Genomic DNA, 17,753 nt, shown 5'->3' on the forward strand with positions numbered 1-17,753 from the left:
AAAATTGAGCTGGTATATTCACGGAAATACATATTTCTTGGACAGTTTTTTTTTATTTTGACTATTGCCAGTAAGTGCACTGAACTTCATTGCCAGATGGGAGCAGTGGTGTCACAACATTATTTTCAATGAAGCATTAATTTGCCGCTGGAGCTCGTTTTTGTGCACTGAGGGAATATTTTTATGGTTTGTTTTTTCCTATGTAATAACAATTGAAAGACAATTCCTACACATTCCTGAATACTCTATACTGATTATAGCTGCATATTTTTCTAAATCAATCAGCAGCACATATTTTAACAGTTACATTTGATGCAAATGTTTTTCAAATGCTACTTTGTTTGACCTAAAACTGTCATTAAAATTGTTTCAATTTTTCATGTTTCTTGTCTCTTCTGCTGCTTTTTTTATTTTGTATTACATTTAAGAGCTTTTGATTGCACAAGTCAGGCCTGGGGGTATCAGAATACGGTGCAGCAATACCTGAAGAAAATATTGAGATAGTTTGGTATTTGAAAAATGTATTCTGAACGGTATAGTATGAACACATTTTTCGTATATCTCTCCTGTATAAAACTGCACAAAAAATAATGCAGTATGTAAACTTCTTAGACTAGCAGATTATTCTTCGCAAGTGACAGGTGTAATTTATGGCAAAGGGTTGTCTGATCTCAGGTGTAGAAAAACACTCGCGGAAAAACAATCCCACAAGGTTTCTTTCAGACACGCTTGCCCGGAATATATTTTAGATGAATGATTCAGTTGATTGATGTAGAAACAACGCACAAAGTTGGTTTCCTTGTTGACATACTCTGAACAAAATAAATGGAATCGGTGCTGGTGAACAGAAACGGTCAAAAAATCCACTTCTATAATTTTTGGAGTATATACGGTAGTCTATGGATCTTTTCACAGAAAAAAGTACCAACTGTGTTGTTTTTAGCTTGCCTCTTTTATTCATCTAATTCAATATATTTTTTAACAAAAAAACACGTTTGCTGCTCTCACTTCCTCTTTCCCCTGCACTTCCTATATTCCTGCCACACAACTTTGACCTTGTGAGACCACACTGTAATATTTTGTGTTCAGGGTCAACAGAATTTAGTGACATTGCATGGTCAAACTATGTGACAGACTGGCAAATTTATGTGGCACGAAGAGGTAGTATATTCAACATAGTGTCTAAAGGAAAATGACATGTTTAGAATTGGATATTTGATACAAAACAAATGCTATAATTCACTCGGCAAAGACAAAACCCGCATTTACACAGTTTAATGTCTGAAAAGGTTACACTTCTTTATGCTGCTAGCTTTGTTTCAAAATGTAACCATGCACAACACAGTAACTTCTCTTATTCTCTGTTCACTCGGTTGGGCTGCTGGAAACACGTCTTAAACACTGCCAACTAGTGCAGCATGCAAGTTAAATATTTATGATTTACTCATGTTGATTTTATGATTTTGATGCATCATAACACACAAGTGCTGCTAAAAACATCTAGATAAGAAGCAAAGACCCCCAACCACACCGTCGTCTGAAAAGAAACAGACATGTACTTAAAGAAACAATGGTTCTTAAAGGGTTTCCTAAATAAGATGATTGATGGGAGCCGCTGCAGGTCGGGGGGGGGGGGGGGGGGGGTAGTGCTTTTGCAAGGAGACTTCACACACAGATGCAGATTCTCTAGAGTAAGTCTAAACTGAATAAAACTGCTTGTTCACAACATCGTGCTGCTGCATGAATAGTATTCACCGGTGTAATTCAATTTTCAATGCTTCTGGAAAGAAACACTTTTAAATAAAAAATAAACTAATGGCATTAGTCCAAATTCTGCTTATTCACCTGGGCCATATGTTTTCCTTCTTTCCTTCAAACCTGCTGAAATTACTAAATAAACGCTATAAAGGACGAATATGTACAAAAAGGTGGATCATTTGGTGCTTTTTGTTTGTGGATTAAATCAATTTAACAATGTAATTTGTGTGAAAAAGAATGGAGTGCGAATAAATGTTTCTATCACCTATTTAAGTACATATTTTGCTTATTTTCTTTTGGCGATGTTCTGAAGAAAACCACAAAAACTACTTCGCTGAATACATCAGGAGAAATACCAGTGGTGGCTGGTGACATTTGAAAGTGGTAGGTGTAAAGGTTTGGGATAAGTGTTCTGTGGCAGACAAGCTTCTGTAGTCAACATGTTTGTAGCCGTAGTCCACTTATTGCATGTGCACCTTGTTCAGGTATTGCCGCGTCCACAGAGTCCAGCATCAAGCATCGACATAGGAAAAATAATCAAAAATGCAATCGTTTGCAGGTCCGGGTCCTGTCAGAATTTGGTATGATCTGGAGCCTGTTGAGGGTATGCAGAGGTTTTTTGTCAGGGGGAGTGAGGAAGGTATTTCTCTCTCTCTTTTGTGCTCTCTGTACATAGATCTGCCCCTAAAATCCATAACCCCCAGTCAAAGTCAGATTTCGGCACAATGCATGCAAAGCTGCTCCCAGGGGGAGGGGTGTCAGCTTACCCCCCTACTTAAAGGGGCAGGGAACAATTGGAATTGATAGCCTCCTCAACCTGTTCTTCATAGAAGAAGAGGACGTTCTAAGTGTTTGTAAGAAACATATTTTGCATCCAAACTCTTCTCCGAAGAAAACATGGCATGTTTGTATGCTTAATATAGCCCAGGCTGACAGATCTCATGGGACGGTGGGAATGATGTGGAATAATTACATAAAAGACAACGGAGATGAAAGCTGTTCTTGCAGCAATGAGCTTGAAATCCATTTTTTCTTTTTTTTGGTTTAACTTGAATCGCATTTGATCCATGTTATCAATTGTTCTACGGGTTTTATCTGAACAGGTGAAATAGCGATTTTAGAATACATACTGATTCTAACTTTATGTTCAAGTCGGGAGGCAGCAGTCCGGCAGAAGCTCAAGTCTTGCCAAATAGTTGTTGCCTGGGACCTATGGGAACTAAAAGGAATAAAAGTGGCAGACTGGCTACCTAACAAGTAAAAAGTAATAAAAAGCCAAAATAATATGCAATTAATGTCTGTACGCTTGTCTTTCGAGAGAACCCCTCCTAAACCCTATAGATTTTAAAGTATTTGATATTTCATCTCTTTATTTGTCAATTTAAGTCATTTTTCCAATAGCTTGTGCTATGAAACCTATTGTACAATATGTTATATGTCGGGGTTATCTAAAATGCACCATTCACCGCCTAAGCAGTCTCTTGACACTAGGAGGAGGAGCTCTGAGTGGGTTAAAGAATCCAGTCTTGTGCATGGGAGCTGGGCAGGGAAATTGATTTGCATAACTTCTAACACCAGTGTGTTCTCCATCTCTCTCAAGTAGGGCAGGACTAAACTCGATGATGTGGTTGCCCATGACGAAAAGGACCATCCTCCTGTTTGTAAACACTGACAAGATGTGTTGGGATGTGTTCATTTGGTCACACAGCCTTTGCTTCATATGATCAGAAAGTGGGGCCCAGAATAGTGATCAGTGAGCAGGTGAACTAGATTACCAATCCTCTACTTTTAGGTGGTGTAATTCTGCCAGCATGTTCTTGGTACTGACCAAATACGAGGAAAATTGAGACAGTATAATTTGAACATAACAGATCTATTTTCAGTGTTCATAGGAAAGAAGTAAATCACAGGTGGACTACAACCAGACATTTGAGGCTGATAATATATTTGGGCATATTTGCATCTAAAGTCTTGAACACTGACGATTATGACATGGGAGACAGTCTTGGAAACATAGCGTTACCTCGAAACCAGGCTTGTGGCAACACAATCTAACATACACGCACAGTTAAAGGCCATGAGCCACCACGAGGCCGCCACGTAGTGCTATGGCACTAAATGCTGTTAGAAAGTGAAGCAAAAGATAAACTGATTCATTGTCCAACTTACCCCCAAACACTCTGGGGATCCTGGTTCCTTCTCCTTAATGGCTGCACTGCTGAAGTTGCCTGACTCCACCATTGCAGTAGATCATGGCGCTGTCGTCATTCTGCACCCCCTGGATCTGAAGCAGGTGGGAGTTGTTGACTGACCTGCCAGTAGCTAGGAAGTGCTTGGGGAGCCACAAGCCATGGACTCGGTAGACTCTGGTGTCCATCTAGTGCATGTTAGGCGCAAGTGAATTGTAGTTGTAAATTAGTGCTCAGGACTTTTGGATGATAAGGCAACTGGGCTACTTATCAGCAGGTTTTAAATTAAAATACACTGGCCAAAAATCCATCTTCAGAAACATTACCTTATACTAAACTAAAGTTTAAAATTAGTACAAACTACGGTTCAAATTAGCAAATTCAAAACTTGCTGTAGAAAATGAAACAGCACACTGACTGGCCTAGCAGCGTCACGGTCTCTTAGGAAATCCAGACGATGCAGCCTTGCTGAGAGCAGTGCCAGGATTGACCAGGGCAGGCAAACTCACTGTTCATTAGGAGATTAGGGGCTGTGGTGTTGATCAACGCCGGTCCCTAATGTGCAGTTGGAAAGAAGCCTCTAATGCGCATGTTGGGCTGGTCGAAGAAAGGCATCCGTCCAACCCCACATGTGCACTGTCAGTTTGTGGGCCTAGGTGCCATGAACTGCTGCCACATGCCACAATATCTACCAAATTGAAGGCCCACCCTCTTCAGAGCTGCTTATGAATGAATCTGCCTGCGGCTGAGATCTGGCTGCCGCAGGAGCACAGGCAAATTTAAAATATTAACTTTGACTCAAGCAGTTTATTTTCTTCTCATATACTGGGGTGTCAAATATGAGTGGGGCAACACCCCATTGCCCTAAGGCAGGAATCACCACGGAGAGGTACTAACATCATTAATAGCTATTCGTGAATTTCCGCACTCCTCACTGTATACTGATATCTCCCTTTAAAAGTTCAAATAGAGCAATCGACTGGCGTGTAATAGACAACCTATGTGTCAATTGCTACAGCTGTATTTCACATGCAACAATTTTTCTACCATGTTTTTCAATGGGAGCAACAGACACACACTTTCCTAAATTCCGTGGGGAATATGGGAAGTGATGGCTTATTTAACTCATATGCACGTCTCTGTCCCATTTGCTCCTAGATGTATTTGCATGTGAGCTTGCATGTATTAGCACACATCTGTATGTACATTTGTGGGTGCGCCTCTGTCAGTGATGCTTCATTTTAAACTCACAAGGGGGAGAAGCTGCTTTTGAATATCCTTAAAGGGATTATATGTCCCATTATGTGCACGCATTGCTGTAAACAATGTCCAGACCTGACTTCATTGAAGGACGAGTACAAGGCTTTTTAAGGAGGTTGGAGGTGGGGTTCTGTGGCATCGTCTGTGTTAACCATTCTGTTGGTGAAAAGGTAGCACTTGGGAAACATGAAGTTGGTTTCCTTCACTGCCTGGGGGGCAAGGTCGCGTGCAAATATTACAATTCCTTTGCTTTGTGCCTGTGCTAGATCACAAATTGAGGCACGGAGGCAAAAAGGATAACATGCTAACTGTTCACAACACTAGATGTGGGGCAAAGAAGATGCCAGGGACCACTTAGAGACACTACCTTGGGGGTACTGTCTCAGAAAGCACCATATTTCTGGGTGCCCAAGGCCACTCTCAAAAGGAAAGTCAACTGTACGACACAAGACTTGCTGTCAGTGCCTATGCATCGGTGCTCTGTATATGCTACAGGAGAATTGAAAGGTCTCACACGTGTGGGTGTAATCTGTTACTCCCAGTTTCGTGGATTTCAATATCTCTGAAAAGTTGGGGGTCCACCTGGTGAAAACACAAAGTGGCAAGGATTCACCTCTCTTTTTCCATGCTGCTTCGTCTGCAACTCATATGTTAACTAACTGAGTTAATGCAAATACTGGAGAAAACACCGTATTTTAATTTTTTTATATGTGCATATAGCCGAACATCCACGAGAAATGTGCCCCAAGTGTGAAATTTACCTATTGCTTCAATTTCCTTAAAAAAGGTGGTGGTATGGCCACATTTCCACTCACGCTTTCAAAGAAATTGACTAAAATATAAAAGGTCTAGCAAGCCGTTCTGAAGGGGCACTTAAAATATTCCATTAATCTCTGGTTCTGCAGAACGAGGCTGAGATTCCCTGTCTTTTTTACAAGTTTTTATTACCAAGAAATCATATCAATAGATAAGAGATCAAATGACACATTTTACAGCACTATTTCTCAAAAGAGAGATCTCACCTGCCTTGTTTTACTGGGCATTCAAATTATTTGGTTAACCAATTTGACATGGCCTTTTATCATTTTTCAAACAGTATCAAACATTTCACTTCTACCTCCCACTGCCCTTGATTTTCTCATCCTCTCTCCTCTGTGTAGCTCGTCAGTCATATAACACAAGGGGGATACTACGTGGAACATCACTGCCGGGAACATGAGCACACGCAATCTCTGCTCTTAGCAGGGCTGTCGCTCAAGCTAGAAAGATCTGAAAGGCTTAGAAAGATGAGCTAGGCTATATCACTTTTACAATCCAGTGACTTTGAAAGAAAAGCGATTTATTCCTCATTTTCCTCACATGGCAAAGGCCCCGGCTTGGTGCTGAAGTACTATTGCTCAGTTGCAAAGCACTCACAGACTCAGGCCTCACACGGCAGAGGTATTCTTCAAGTTATACATACTGTAAAGTCTTGGGTGTAAGACTGTCGACAAATATCCCTCAAGGTACACAAAAAAGTAGTTGGTCAGGAATCAGGCAAGTGGTCTGCTTACCAGCCAGGCCAGCAGAGGACCTGTCCTGCATCCCCCTGATGTACAAATACTTGCCATCTGTAGATGCCTGATGGGGATTCCTGTGCCTTCCATGCATCAGTCCGTGCAGCAGATGCAATGAAAGCACAGCTGGATGCCTATTGGATGAAATGTTTTTTCGTTTTCCACATAAAAAACTCCAGCAATGGGGTATGTTTGCAAAAACAAAAATGCAATGACCTTCATGCTAAAGGACTCTTCAACATCTGCTTTGCGTCCATTATGATTTTCCCAGCCTAGGACTAAAATGCTTCATATGGTGGACTCCTACAGGGAAAATCAATCATCATCACACTGCCATAAATAGGGTGGCAACCACCACTGTGGTCTGTTGGGCTTGTGGCACACATATCATTGGGTCATGGATTACCCAGTGCAGATCCAACTAAAGAATCACCTTTGGAAATCTGGTGATTTCCCTAACCCTAGAATGGGTGAAGAACAGCCTATTTGGTAGGATCAGAACTCGCCAATTTCATAACAGAGCTTCAGTTCCATCGAACTCTAAATGACCCCTCGAGCTTTTGGCAAAGTAGCTTTTTAAGTTTAGACACTTCTGGCAGATTCATAACTCAGTTAGGGGAACTGTCTCTCAGGTTATGCAGAGGCTGAGGCCTTAGAAATTAGAAGCAAGTCATAAGAAATCCAGAAAATAAATAAAGTTTCCATGTCGGTAACTCAAGTCAGTCTCGATAGTCAACATCATGACAGATTACAAATAGATAGGTGACAAAAGTCAGATTAGATCAAATACCCCACAAATTATCTGTAACTGATGCATGTCCAAAAGAACACTGTCTGAAAGCCTCTCAGCTGATATAAAAAGAAACATACAAAACACATGAAATCAAAGACAGATAGATTTATATATATATATGAACATGCACTACATCCTATATTACACAGCTACCACCAAGAATTCCATAACTTGGAAAGGGCAACTCAAGAAATAGATAGCAAGTTTGAATTTCAAGAACATTAACCTTGACTTTCAATAACCAATTATTCACAATAAAATGTTTTATAGTCAAATGTTATTTTGTTTAGAATGGGAAATGATTATCATTAGCAATAATGATTGTCTTTTTTTAGAATAATAATTTCCTTTCCTCTCTTGTCACCGTTTAGACTTCCACTTAAAACAAGGTTTTCATCATCACCCTCTCTTTTCCTATCCTGATCCCTCTTTCCTTTCTAATAAATGGACATGTTCTGCATCTCCAATTAGATGGCCCTACATTTAGCCACATTACAACCATCTTAAGTTCTTTATGCACACATGGTTCTTAATCTCCTTTTATGTTTCTTTATCTAATTCCGATGGAAAACCCACCTCACATGTTCTTCCCCCTTGAACCATGCTAGAGTTTCTTTCATTATACAAGTGTATTGCCTGCCCCCGCACAGCTCTTTCATTTCCCCAGTGAAGAAAATGTTCCTAAAAGGAAAATTCCAACATCCACACTGTAAAACCTAGTTGGTTTTTGCGATCTCTTTTTACTTCAAGCCATACAGCTTTACTTTGGCTCTTCCTTTACACCGTGTATAGGCCACTTTCATCTTTTCCTTTTGCTTACTCACATCATATTTGCCACATCTATATTAGAGGATCACTGCACATAAACTACACTTATGTATTCAACAAACAGATTGTTTTCTCATTGCCTCTGTTGCAGGCCTTAGCAATCACTATCAAACTCTTCAGTGTTACAAGACAAAGAGTCACATTTGCACACAAACAAATCGAAAGCTTTCAACTCCTAAAGAGTATGTACAACTTTCACCAAAGATATTGTAGTCACCCTTGTTGCTAACATTCTGGCTCACCCCACAAGAATCATCAAATCCCAGTTAAAAGCACAAAAAGAGGCACTTTCTTTGTAGCTGGGTCTTGTGGCTCAGCGGTATAATGCAGCTGCTGCGAGGATGTTTGATCTCATTGTCACAGGTTCAAATCCCAGAGGGTTTACTTAGCCTTCCATCATTGTGAAGTCAATAAAACAAGTACTCTTGAGTCGGGTTACAATAAATGTCTGCTATTCATTGCCAAGAAACCTCCAGGTAAATGAATGCTTTACAAATGCACAAGTTATGTTTGAAAATGTGTAGTTTTGATAACTGAATTGTGGATATCCAATCTACGACAGCCTATCTGTCAAGGATAAATTGCCCCCTTGATACAGGTTAACAGATCAAAACATGGATAATTGTCTTTTCATCAAACACCCCATGACCATTTGAAGGGATGATTCACACCTGACCCATTCCTTCATTTTGGTAAATAAACTCAAACATAGGAATCTACATCAATTCGATAAAGCTCAAATGAACATTTTCGAAGCTTTCCCCCTTTTGCATCAATATTTTTGCCCAGTTTCATTCAAACCATCCCTAGGCAAGCAACTACCTTTTATCATATTAATAAGCATATGGTTCACACCTTGTGAGGATAAGAGGGATTTTTTTTATAAAAAAGTGATCACAATAATGCTCTCTAATTTTAGTGGACATTGCAAGAGAACAAACACTGAACTTCATGTAACTTTGAATAGAAGATGTTCTTGTTTAATCACATTTAAATTGTATCTCTATCTCATCCGATGTTGTTGTTCTGATCTTTTGGTGCATGCTCTTGCTGCTCTGTTCATTGCTTCGAAGTTCTAAAGTTAATGAATGCTTCTTTGGTCGCATAATCCCATTTTGAGTTTTCATGTATTTCGGTATGGTGTTTCTCAACAAGTCACCTTATTTAACACTTCTTAGATATGTTTTAAATTTGAAGAGATTTCTTGTATAAGACATAAAAAGCATTCACAGTGTGTGTCCCATGTTACTTTAACTCCTGAAATTTACTAATTTAAAAACGTACACATTAATATGGATATGCAATGAAATCCCCACTATCAACCCTTTTTATTTTCTTGCATGCTCCTGACAATAGTCATTCCAAGTCCATCAAAAGGTTTCACTGAAGCTGATAAAATATTGCTATTTTTCCTTAATAGTCAGATTTTGTGTTTTTGTTTCTTCAACTGAACCTTTTAATGTTAGTGAATACATCACTCTGGTCAGCATTTTCAGCATTTATGTTTGATTTGTAAATTAACTTTTCCAAGCATGATTAATAACACATTTGTTTGTAATCCACCCCCAAGGAAGTGTAGATTTATTGTGACCACTTTTGCATAAATTATCTTAATTTTACACTTGAAATCATCACCGTAGTCAGCAATGGTAATCTCTGACACGATCTAAGTATACATCATCACAAGTTACCACATTTACTAAGAAACCAGCAAATGAATGATTTTAGAAGGACAAGGTTTAGACTGGTTTCCACTGTCGTGCTGCGTAATCGGGAATATTACATGTCATAATAAATACATTGTAAACGAGTACAAATTTCAACTTTATCTGGCCTGCCACAGCGTAGCTGTTATCAGGTGCCCTCACTTCACCCGACCCACTTCAGCCGCCATCTTGCTGAGGGTAAGGCTAGCGGTGTAGTTGTTCGACCCTACGCCCTCCCAGGATATTTAAGGGAGTGTCCTGCATTGCCTGCTGATATTTGCGTATTTCTCCCCTGAGGCGGAAGCCGGGGGATCTCTGCTCTATTCTGTGCACCACCACCTTAATTCTTGAATAATCACTCGTTATTGAGTAATAATAACGCAATTTTTAAAATCTGTAAATATTTTAGCCATTACTTTATTAAACTGTCCCCCTACCTCGGCGCGAGATTTGCGTCGCTCCGAGGCTGTTGACCGATCTGACCTGCCACAGCGTAGCTGTTATCAGGTGCCCTCACTTCACCCGACCCACTTCAGCCGCCATCTTGCTGAGGGTAAGGCTAGCGGTGTAGTTGTTTGACCCTCCCACCCTCCTCCAACCGCCTCCCACACATGTACATAAACACCAGACCTTCCCGTCCGGGCAGCGGGCGGGCGCAGTGGGCACGCCGGCGGAGCGCCAAAGGCAAGCCCGTCTGTGCCCGTCCGCGCCGGGACCGGGCCCAGGGCCAGAACCCCTGGCCAGAGTCCCCGACATGGATTACTAACTTACTCCAAATCTGCCTTGCTGGAACTGCGCACGATGGCTAATACCCAATGTGTCCAACATAGCCTGTATAGAGTCCTGGAAACAACAGAACTCATATGCCCCCATTGTAACATTAGGCTACACATAGCTAATGATAAAGTTAAGACGAACACCACTACAGCCGCTAACACCATAGATTTTTCTGCAGCACTCATTAATGCACGTTCTTTGGTAAAGCACCGGCAGGAAGTATCCGACCTCATCTTGGATAACAACTTAGACTGTCTCTTTATAACTGAGACATGGACGGATGAGGCGTCCGATCCAGACATGGCAGTCGCGGCCCCCCCAGCCTATAAAGCCTACCGTCTAGATAGAGTAGGGAAGCGTGGAGGGGGGCTAGCCATCATAGCCCGCGATCATGTAGTGTGAGAATGTCACATATCCCTTCCACCTCTTGTGAAGCTCTCCAATTTGATCTTAAGCTTACCCCGTCGTTTCATTTCAAAGGTATGCTCTTATATCGACCCCCAGGCGCCCGTACTGGCTTCCTCGCCAACCTAGGCTCGATACTCGAAGCATTGGCAATGGAAGACTCATTTACAGTTATGGGTGATATGAATTTCCATCTTGAGGAGTCTTCCGATAACGACACCCGTACCTTGATATCAGATATGGATACCTTGAGTCTTCGGCAATTGGTCACAATCCCCAATCACAAGGCCGGCCATACTCTGGATGGCAACTTTTCCAATATGGAAGGCCTAAAAATAATAGATACCTTGCCCATGCCTTGGACTGATCACTATGCCATCCTAATGAGAATCTCAGTCAAGGCGAACAGGACTAGAAGAGAACCCGCATTGAGACCAGAACCTTTTAAGGTCTGGAAAGATATCGATCAGACGGAGTTAAATGCTCTTCTGGACAGGACTCGGCCTTGTCTGTCCACTGACCCCAACACTGCCACACGTCAATTTCAGGAGTGGCTGGGCACTGCCACAGACACCTTAGCCCCGACTAAACAGCCTTCGAGAAATAGAACAGCGACCTCGGCCCCGTGGTTCACAGAGTATCTGCGCAAACAGAAACAACTCTGCAGAAACAGGGAAAGGCATTGGCGCAGATCCTACAGCTCAGAAAGCAAAGCTAGCTACAAGGAAGCACTAGGGCTGTATAAAGCCCTCATTGTCGAAACTAAGAAAAAGTTCTTTACAGAACAGATCGATAACGCCAAAAACTCCAGTAAAAAACTGTATGAGATCACCAAGATCTTAGCGGGAAACACTTCGGACCTATCCGCCACCATCCCAATCTTTCTGCGATTCATTGGCCAATTTCTTTTTTACCAAGGTGAATGACATATATCAAGCATTCACCGTTAAAACGGTAACCCATTCGCCCATGCCTGACAGCATGACTCAGGATACTGAACTGCTCCAGTTCACAGACCTCGCAGAGACACAAATTAAGGACATTATTGCTACCATTAAATCTGGATCTGCATTAGATCCCTGTCCTCTCAAGGTCATCCGTCTGGTGATGGATTGTTTGGCTCCTGATATCACTTCAGTCTGTAATGCAATGTTCAGAACTGGGATATACCCGGATTCTCTGAAGAATACACTGGTTAAGCCTCTTCTGAAGAAAGCCAATCTGGACAAGGAGCAATTAAAAAACTACCGCCCCATAGCTAGCCTACCTTTTTTAGCCAAGGTAGTTGAGAAAGCTATGAATACACAACTTTCGGAGTTTGTAGAGAAGCACCAATCATTGGACAACACCCAATTCAGCTTTTGTAAGTACCATGGTACGGAGACTGCCCTAATCAAAGCAACTGAGGACATACGAGTGATCCGGGACCAGGGAGGTACAGCGGTACTTGTATTACTCGATTTATCCGCAGCCTTCGACACGGTCGACCACAAGATCTTGGTGGACCGTGTCGGAAAGATGGGCATTCGCCACCTGGCAAAGAACTTGCTTTCTTACTTTTTGGCAGGGAGAACGCAGGTGGTCACATTGGGGCATTTTCAATCAGACAAGCTGTCACTGCCGTGTGGGGTACCCCAAGGCTCATCCCTAAGTCCGACACTATTTAATATCTATGTGTCGGACCTGGCATCTGTCATCAAGGCCCATGGGATGAGCCTTACCTCCTACGCAGATGACACACAGCTTGTGTTGGCCATTAATGGTGATGGAGACAGGGTAGCAGAAAACTTTCAAGGGGGCATGCAGGCGATTGGAGAGTGGATGGCCTCCAATTGCCTAAAACTAAATTCCGAAAAAACGGAGGTGGTTATTTTCGGACATCTCTCACCCAGTTGGTCTACTACTTGGTGGCCGCCCACGTATGGGACCCCCCCTAAACCGGTCCCTACTGTCAGAAATCTCGGAGTGACTTTTGACGAGAACCTGAATTTTTTGGCCCATGCAAACAAAACAGCAGCCACTGCCCACCATAAACTTAGGCTGATTAAGAAAATTATGCCGTTCTTGCCAGCTGCAGCAGGAAAGACACTGGTAAGTTACCTGGTGTTGCCTTCCCTCGACTACTGCAATGGCTTATTTATTAATGCCCAGGCCAGAGTGACTAATAAACTGCAGACAATCCAGAATGCTGCAACTCGTCTCCTGTCTGGAACCCCGAAGTTTATGCCAATCTTGGAGGCCATAAAAGATCTTCACTGGCTCAAGATCCGGAATAGAATTAAATTCAAAACCCTTTGTATAGTATACAAAGCACTGCATAATCACGGCACGCATTTCCTGAAAGCCCATCTTAGGTTCCACTCATCCACAAGATCGCTACGATCTAACAACCTCAACCTTCTGCTGGTACCGCGAACCAAAACAGTCACTTGGGGCGATAGGCACTTCCTGGTGGCCGCTCCCAGACTGTGGAATTCTTTGCCAGTAGCCATCAGAGAAAGCTCTTCCCTGATGCAATTTCGCAGAAAAATAAAGACCTGGCTGTTTGGTCAAGAATAGCTGCCGATTTAGCCTCTGTGGGAACTTTACGCACTGTTTCTAGCGCCGAGACGCCTACGGGCATTTGTTCGCGCTCTATAAATTGTAAAAATAAATAAATTAACTTTATAAGAGTACGGTTAAATACTATGGTTCACACAAGAATTGGTCCTAGGCAAAGCAAAACATTCAGGAAACAACAAGAGGAACTATTTTCAAAAGTACTTCCTTCTTAATATTTCATGCAAATGAATACAATGGAAAATATGTTATAATATGGTGTAAAGGGCCTTCTTCATTTAAATATCTTAGAAGAACCCAGTAAACATAAAATGGAAAGGGTGGTATAACAATGGATATTAACTCAATCTATTCTAGCTTATAACATTACTAGAGTCATAATAATTTTCAAAACACAAGGAAAGGCCACTAGCCAGATACTGAACTTCATAAACCAATGAGTATCCTGGATTAAAACTGGTTACTCATTACAATCTCCAAAATGATGAACACAATTGGAATGCTGTTTCACAATTTTCACATTACATTTGGAAGTAATTAAATTGACCTCAGGTTATGCCAAAATACTTTTTCAGTAGCTGAATTTGCCATATATCAAATAGTAACTATAAACCCTGTGCTCTCTGAAAGGCCCTTGGATAAATTGATTGGACGCGGGGCAAACAAGACTATGTCTGAAAAATGTAATTCCCAATATGGTACATCTAGAATAAAGAAAAGTAAATGTATTGTCATTTAAAATTGGGTAACACAAATAATGTCCTCTGTATATGGTACATCATAGCAAATTGGAGTGTCCTACTTAGAAATACTAAACCTTTCACCTAATTAGACTGATCAACAAATTCTGAAGGATGCAAAATATTTTTGATATTTAAATTTTATGGAGAAAGTGAGGTATTCCTATAAAAAGGATGAAGCACTGACCACAAAGCATTTTATTTTTAAGAAATACATTTTTGGAGGCAAGTAAAAAAAACTTACATTTTTTCATACACCTTTGTGCTGTTGGTTTCTGTCACCGGCCAATCCAGATAGCAAACAACCCGGTCTGGCAATTTATCTGTCATGGCAAAGTAACCCTGGGGAAAGGCGAGTGCAAATGCCAGGGCCCAAATCACACAAATAACTACTTTAGTTGCAGTAGCCGACAACCTGGGCTTCAATGGATGGATAATTGCCATATACCTACAATGAAAGAAGAGAAAGACTTACTAAGCAAATTAAATTACATAAACTATGCTCATCCACTTTTCAGTTATTAAATTCCCTAAGTACAGTTATTAAGTAGCATGAGTCTACTACATGAATTTTCATTTTAAGTGAGTACCTCCCAAAAATGTTACTATTGCATCAAAGTACAGGGCTAATTGAAATAAATTCCTTCTATCCTAATTCTTTGAGTGGGAGATGAGGTTAACACCATGCTGTTGACAACTATGAGCAACTCTTGTTATCAGTGCTGATTCCACAAGGTCCATGAGCTGTGGGTGGTGGAGACATCGTACAGTCTAGGCCCATTTTTTTCTTATTCTGCATTGACAGTTCTGACCCACATCTTTTCCTAATGGAAAGGATGCAAAGCATATCATGAAGAGTCAAGTTCATTAAAAGCTCATGATAACTAAGTTGACTCATCAGAGGGAAAAAACTGATGGCTTAGCAAGACAATTTACATCTATTTGCAAAAAATGTAACTCTATTCTATTGAAGTGGTATTTTGTAATAGGAAAGGAAATCAGTTGCTCATAAAATGAGTTACTCAACTAAAAATGAAGCTTATAACTGTATTCCTAAATAACACTTTAATACTATCCACTCCAACATTGTGGGAGTGATTTGTGTTTCTAGTTAACACATCCTATGTAAATGTGTACTGTAAACACTTGATCCAAGGGTTTTCTGTAGGATCAAGTGTGATCAACCAGATAGCATACAGCATTGATGCACTACAGCCAAAGGTTATCACCTCACACTGCTTCATTGATGCTTCAAGCCATATCCTAGCCAAGCCTCAGGATACATGGATATCTTTTTGACAGGTTTCGGTAACAGAGTGATGTGCACCTCAGTTATCAGGTGAGGACACTCACAAGCGGTTGTGAGTATTCTGGGTTCTATCAGTTATTTATTGTCCTGATGCAACTGCATGATGATGACTTAGCAGTGAAAAATGTTGACATTCCTCCTAACTCATGGACATGTGGCGAAGGAAAATTTGTAGTATGCTGGTGCTGAAACAAAATGATTTGAGTAGTTACCAGGCGATTTTAGATGAGGGACAATTTAATCCCTCAATTTAATGTGTGGCAGCATGTGTCTGGCTGCTGCGTCTTTGAGTTGTGGTATTGGTAGTGGATACACTACTGATGCTAGAGCAGTCCTCGCTCCCCTGACCGTCACCAGCTGTGCCACCTTCAATTTGGTCTGTTTGCATTGCCTCAATGGCTGCTGTTATGAGTTGCAACTCCCTTGCTATTTAGCTACTGAAGTGGCCCATTTGTACTTTGACGTTAACAGTCCTCCTGCAAAGGGTAGTCGTGGAATGTGCCAATCTGCCAATTGGCCGGCTTAGTGTGTTCACTTTGTTAGCTCTCTCAACGCTTTTGGTTTGTCTCGCTGTTAGCTAGTAAAACACACAACTGTTGTACTGCAGCAGTCATGCAGTCAATCCTCATGTCCATATCTTTCTGGTTATCATCCAACTGTCCAATGGACATTGTTTGTTGCATGGCTTGCAATCTGAAACATCGAGTTCTCAATGCCTGCAAACAACTGGGTTGTCAAAAGCTTGTGGACTAGAAGTGATTGGTTGTGTAACTTGTTTTGGCCTGCATCGTGGTCGGCTATGTCCCAGAAGGTGCTGCTGGCGTGATCTCACTACAGGAGCTGTGTTTATGCTTGGCTGTGCTTGGGCAGCAACCCCCTCTCGCGATGCAGGCTGCGGTGTACATACAGCACTGTTGATGTGCCCATGTGATGGTGAGGATTCACAGACTATGTCTTGTTGATTGTCTTCCTCATCCATATGAGTGACATCACCATCCTCTGACTCAGCCCCTTCTGTGTGCTGTGCAGCGGGGCCTGTGGTGCAGGAGAAACTTACTTTTTCTGTTTGATTTGTCTTTGCATGACATTTATTTGTTGTTTCAGCACAATAAGTGCATTCAGCAAGTGCGCTATGTCTAATGAACCACATGTCCCATAATACACTTGTATGGCTGTTGCAAATGATAAATATACATGCTTGTATACATATTACATGTTTTAGAGGACAGTGGACATGCTTCCCTAACTTGGGTTAGGTCCTACTGTTGAGGTGTCTATGTGCCCGAATCACCAAACTGTCTCTTGCTCAATGGTGTTTTCCACTAGCGTTTCCATGGTTGTGGGTGGTTATACTCTGGAAGGCGCTACTCCTTTGGGGCGACTCTCTGCCAGGCGAGTGACCACCTTTTCCTCTGTCCTTGACCTGAGGTCATGCCATCGTTTGCAGATTTCATCCACTGCCTGCTGTGTCACTCCAACGGCGTTGATTCAGGCCTGCATGTCAGCCAGATTTTTCTTGTTTGGGCCTCTAAGATCTTCATTGACATCTTGCCAAAGAGCAGCTCATGATTATTGCAGTATTCCTCAATGAGGATTTCTAACTCCTTTTCAGTAAATTTAAGTTTACTTTTTCTGCCTCCAGACTCCTTATCTGCATCCTGGCATGCCAGTAGTAGAAGGAGTTGTATCTTTCTTCCCTCAAGACTCTCACTATCAGCAACAGTCTGCACCACCTCCTCTCAGTAGGCTGCAAAGACAGCAATGATAAGAACTTCCTGGTCTAGGGTCATTCACCTGACCCAGGAAGTACTTATATGTACTTAAGGGAGCGTGTGCAAATTGCAGCTTCCTTTGCTTTTTGCGATTCACAATT

At 41.6% G+C, this 17,753-nt stretch overlaps 1 protein-coding gene across 1 annotated transcript in view; it reads right to left on the reverse strand.

The window, feature by feature from the left end:
* The window catches only part of TACR1 (tachykinin receptor 1), a 1,856,788-nt gene that overhangs the window by 1,115,540 nt on the left and 723,495 nt on the right, over nucleotides 1–17,753 (reverse strand). Inside the window, exon 2 of the mRNA XM_086943568.1 lies at nucleotides 14,816–15,019. Coding sequence (XP_086799694.1) covers nucleotides 14,816–15,019 — 204 coding nt within the window. The remainder of the gene's footprint in view (nucleotides 1–14,815; nucleotides 15,020–17,753) is intronic.

The sequence above is a fragment of the Lissotriton vulgaris genome, chromosome 11, assembly GCF_964263255.1.
Source record: "Lissotriton vulgaris chromosome 11, aLisVul1.2, whole genome shotgun sequence".
NCBI lineage: Eukaryota > Metazoa > Chordata > Amphibia > Caudata > Salamandridae > Lissotriton > Lissotriton vulgaris.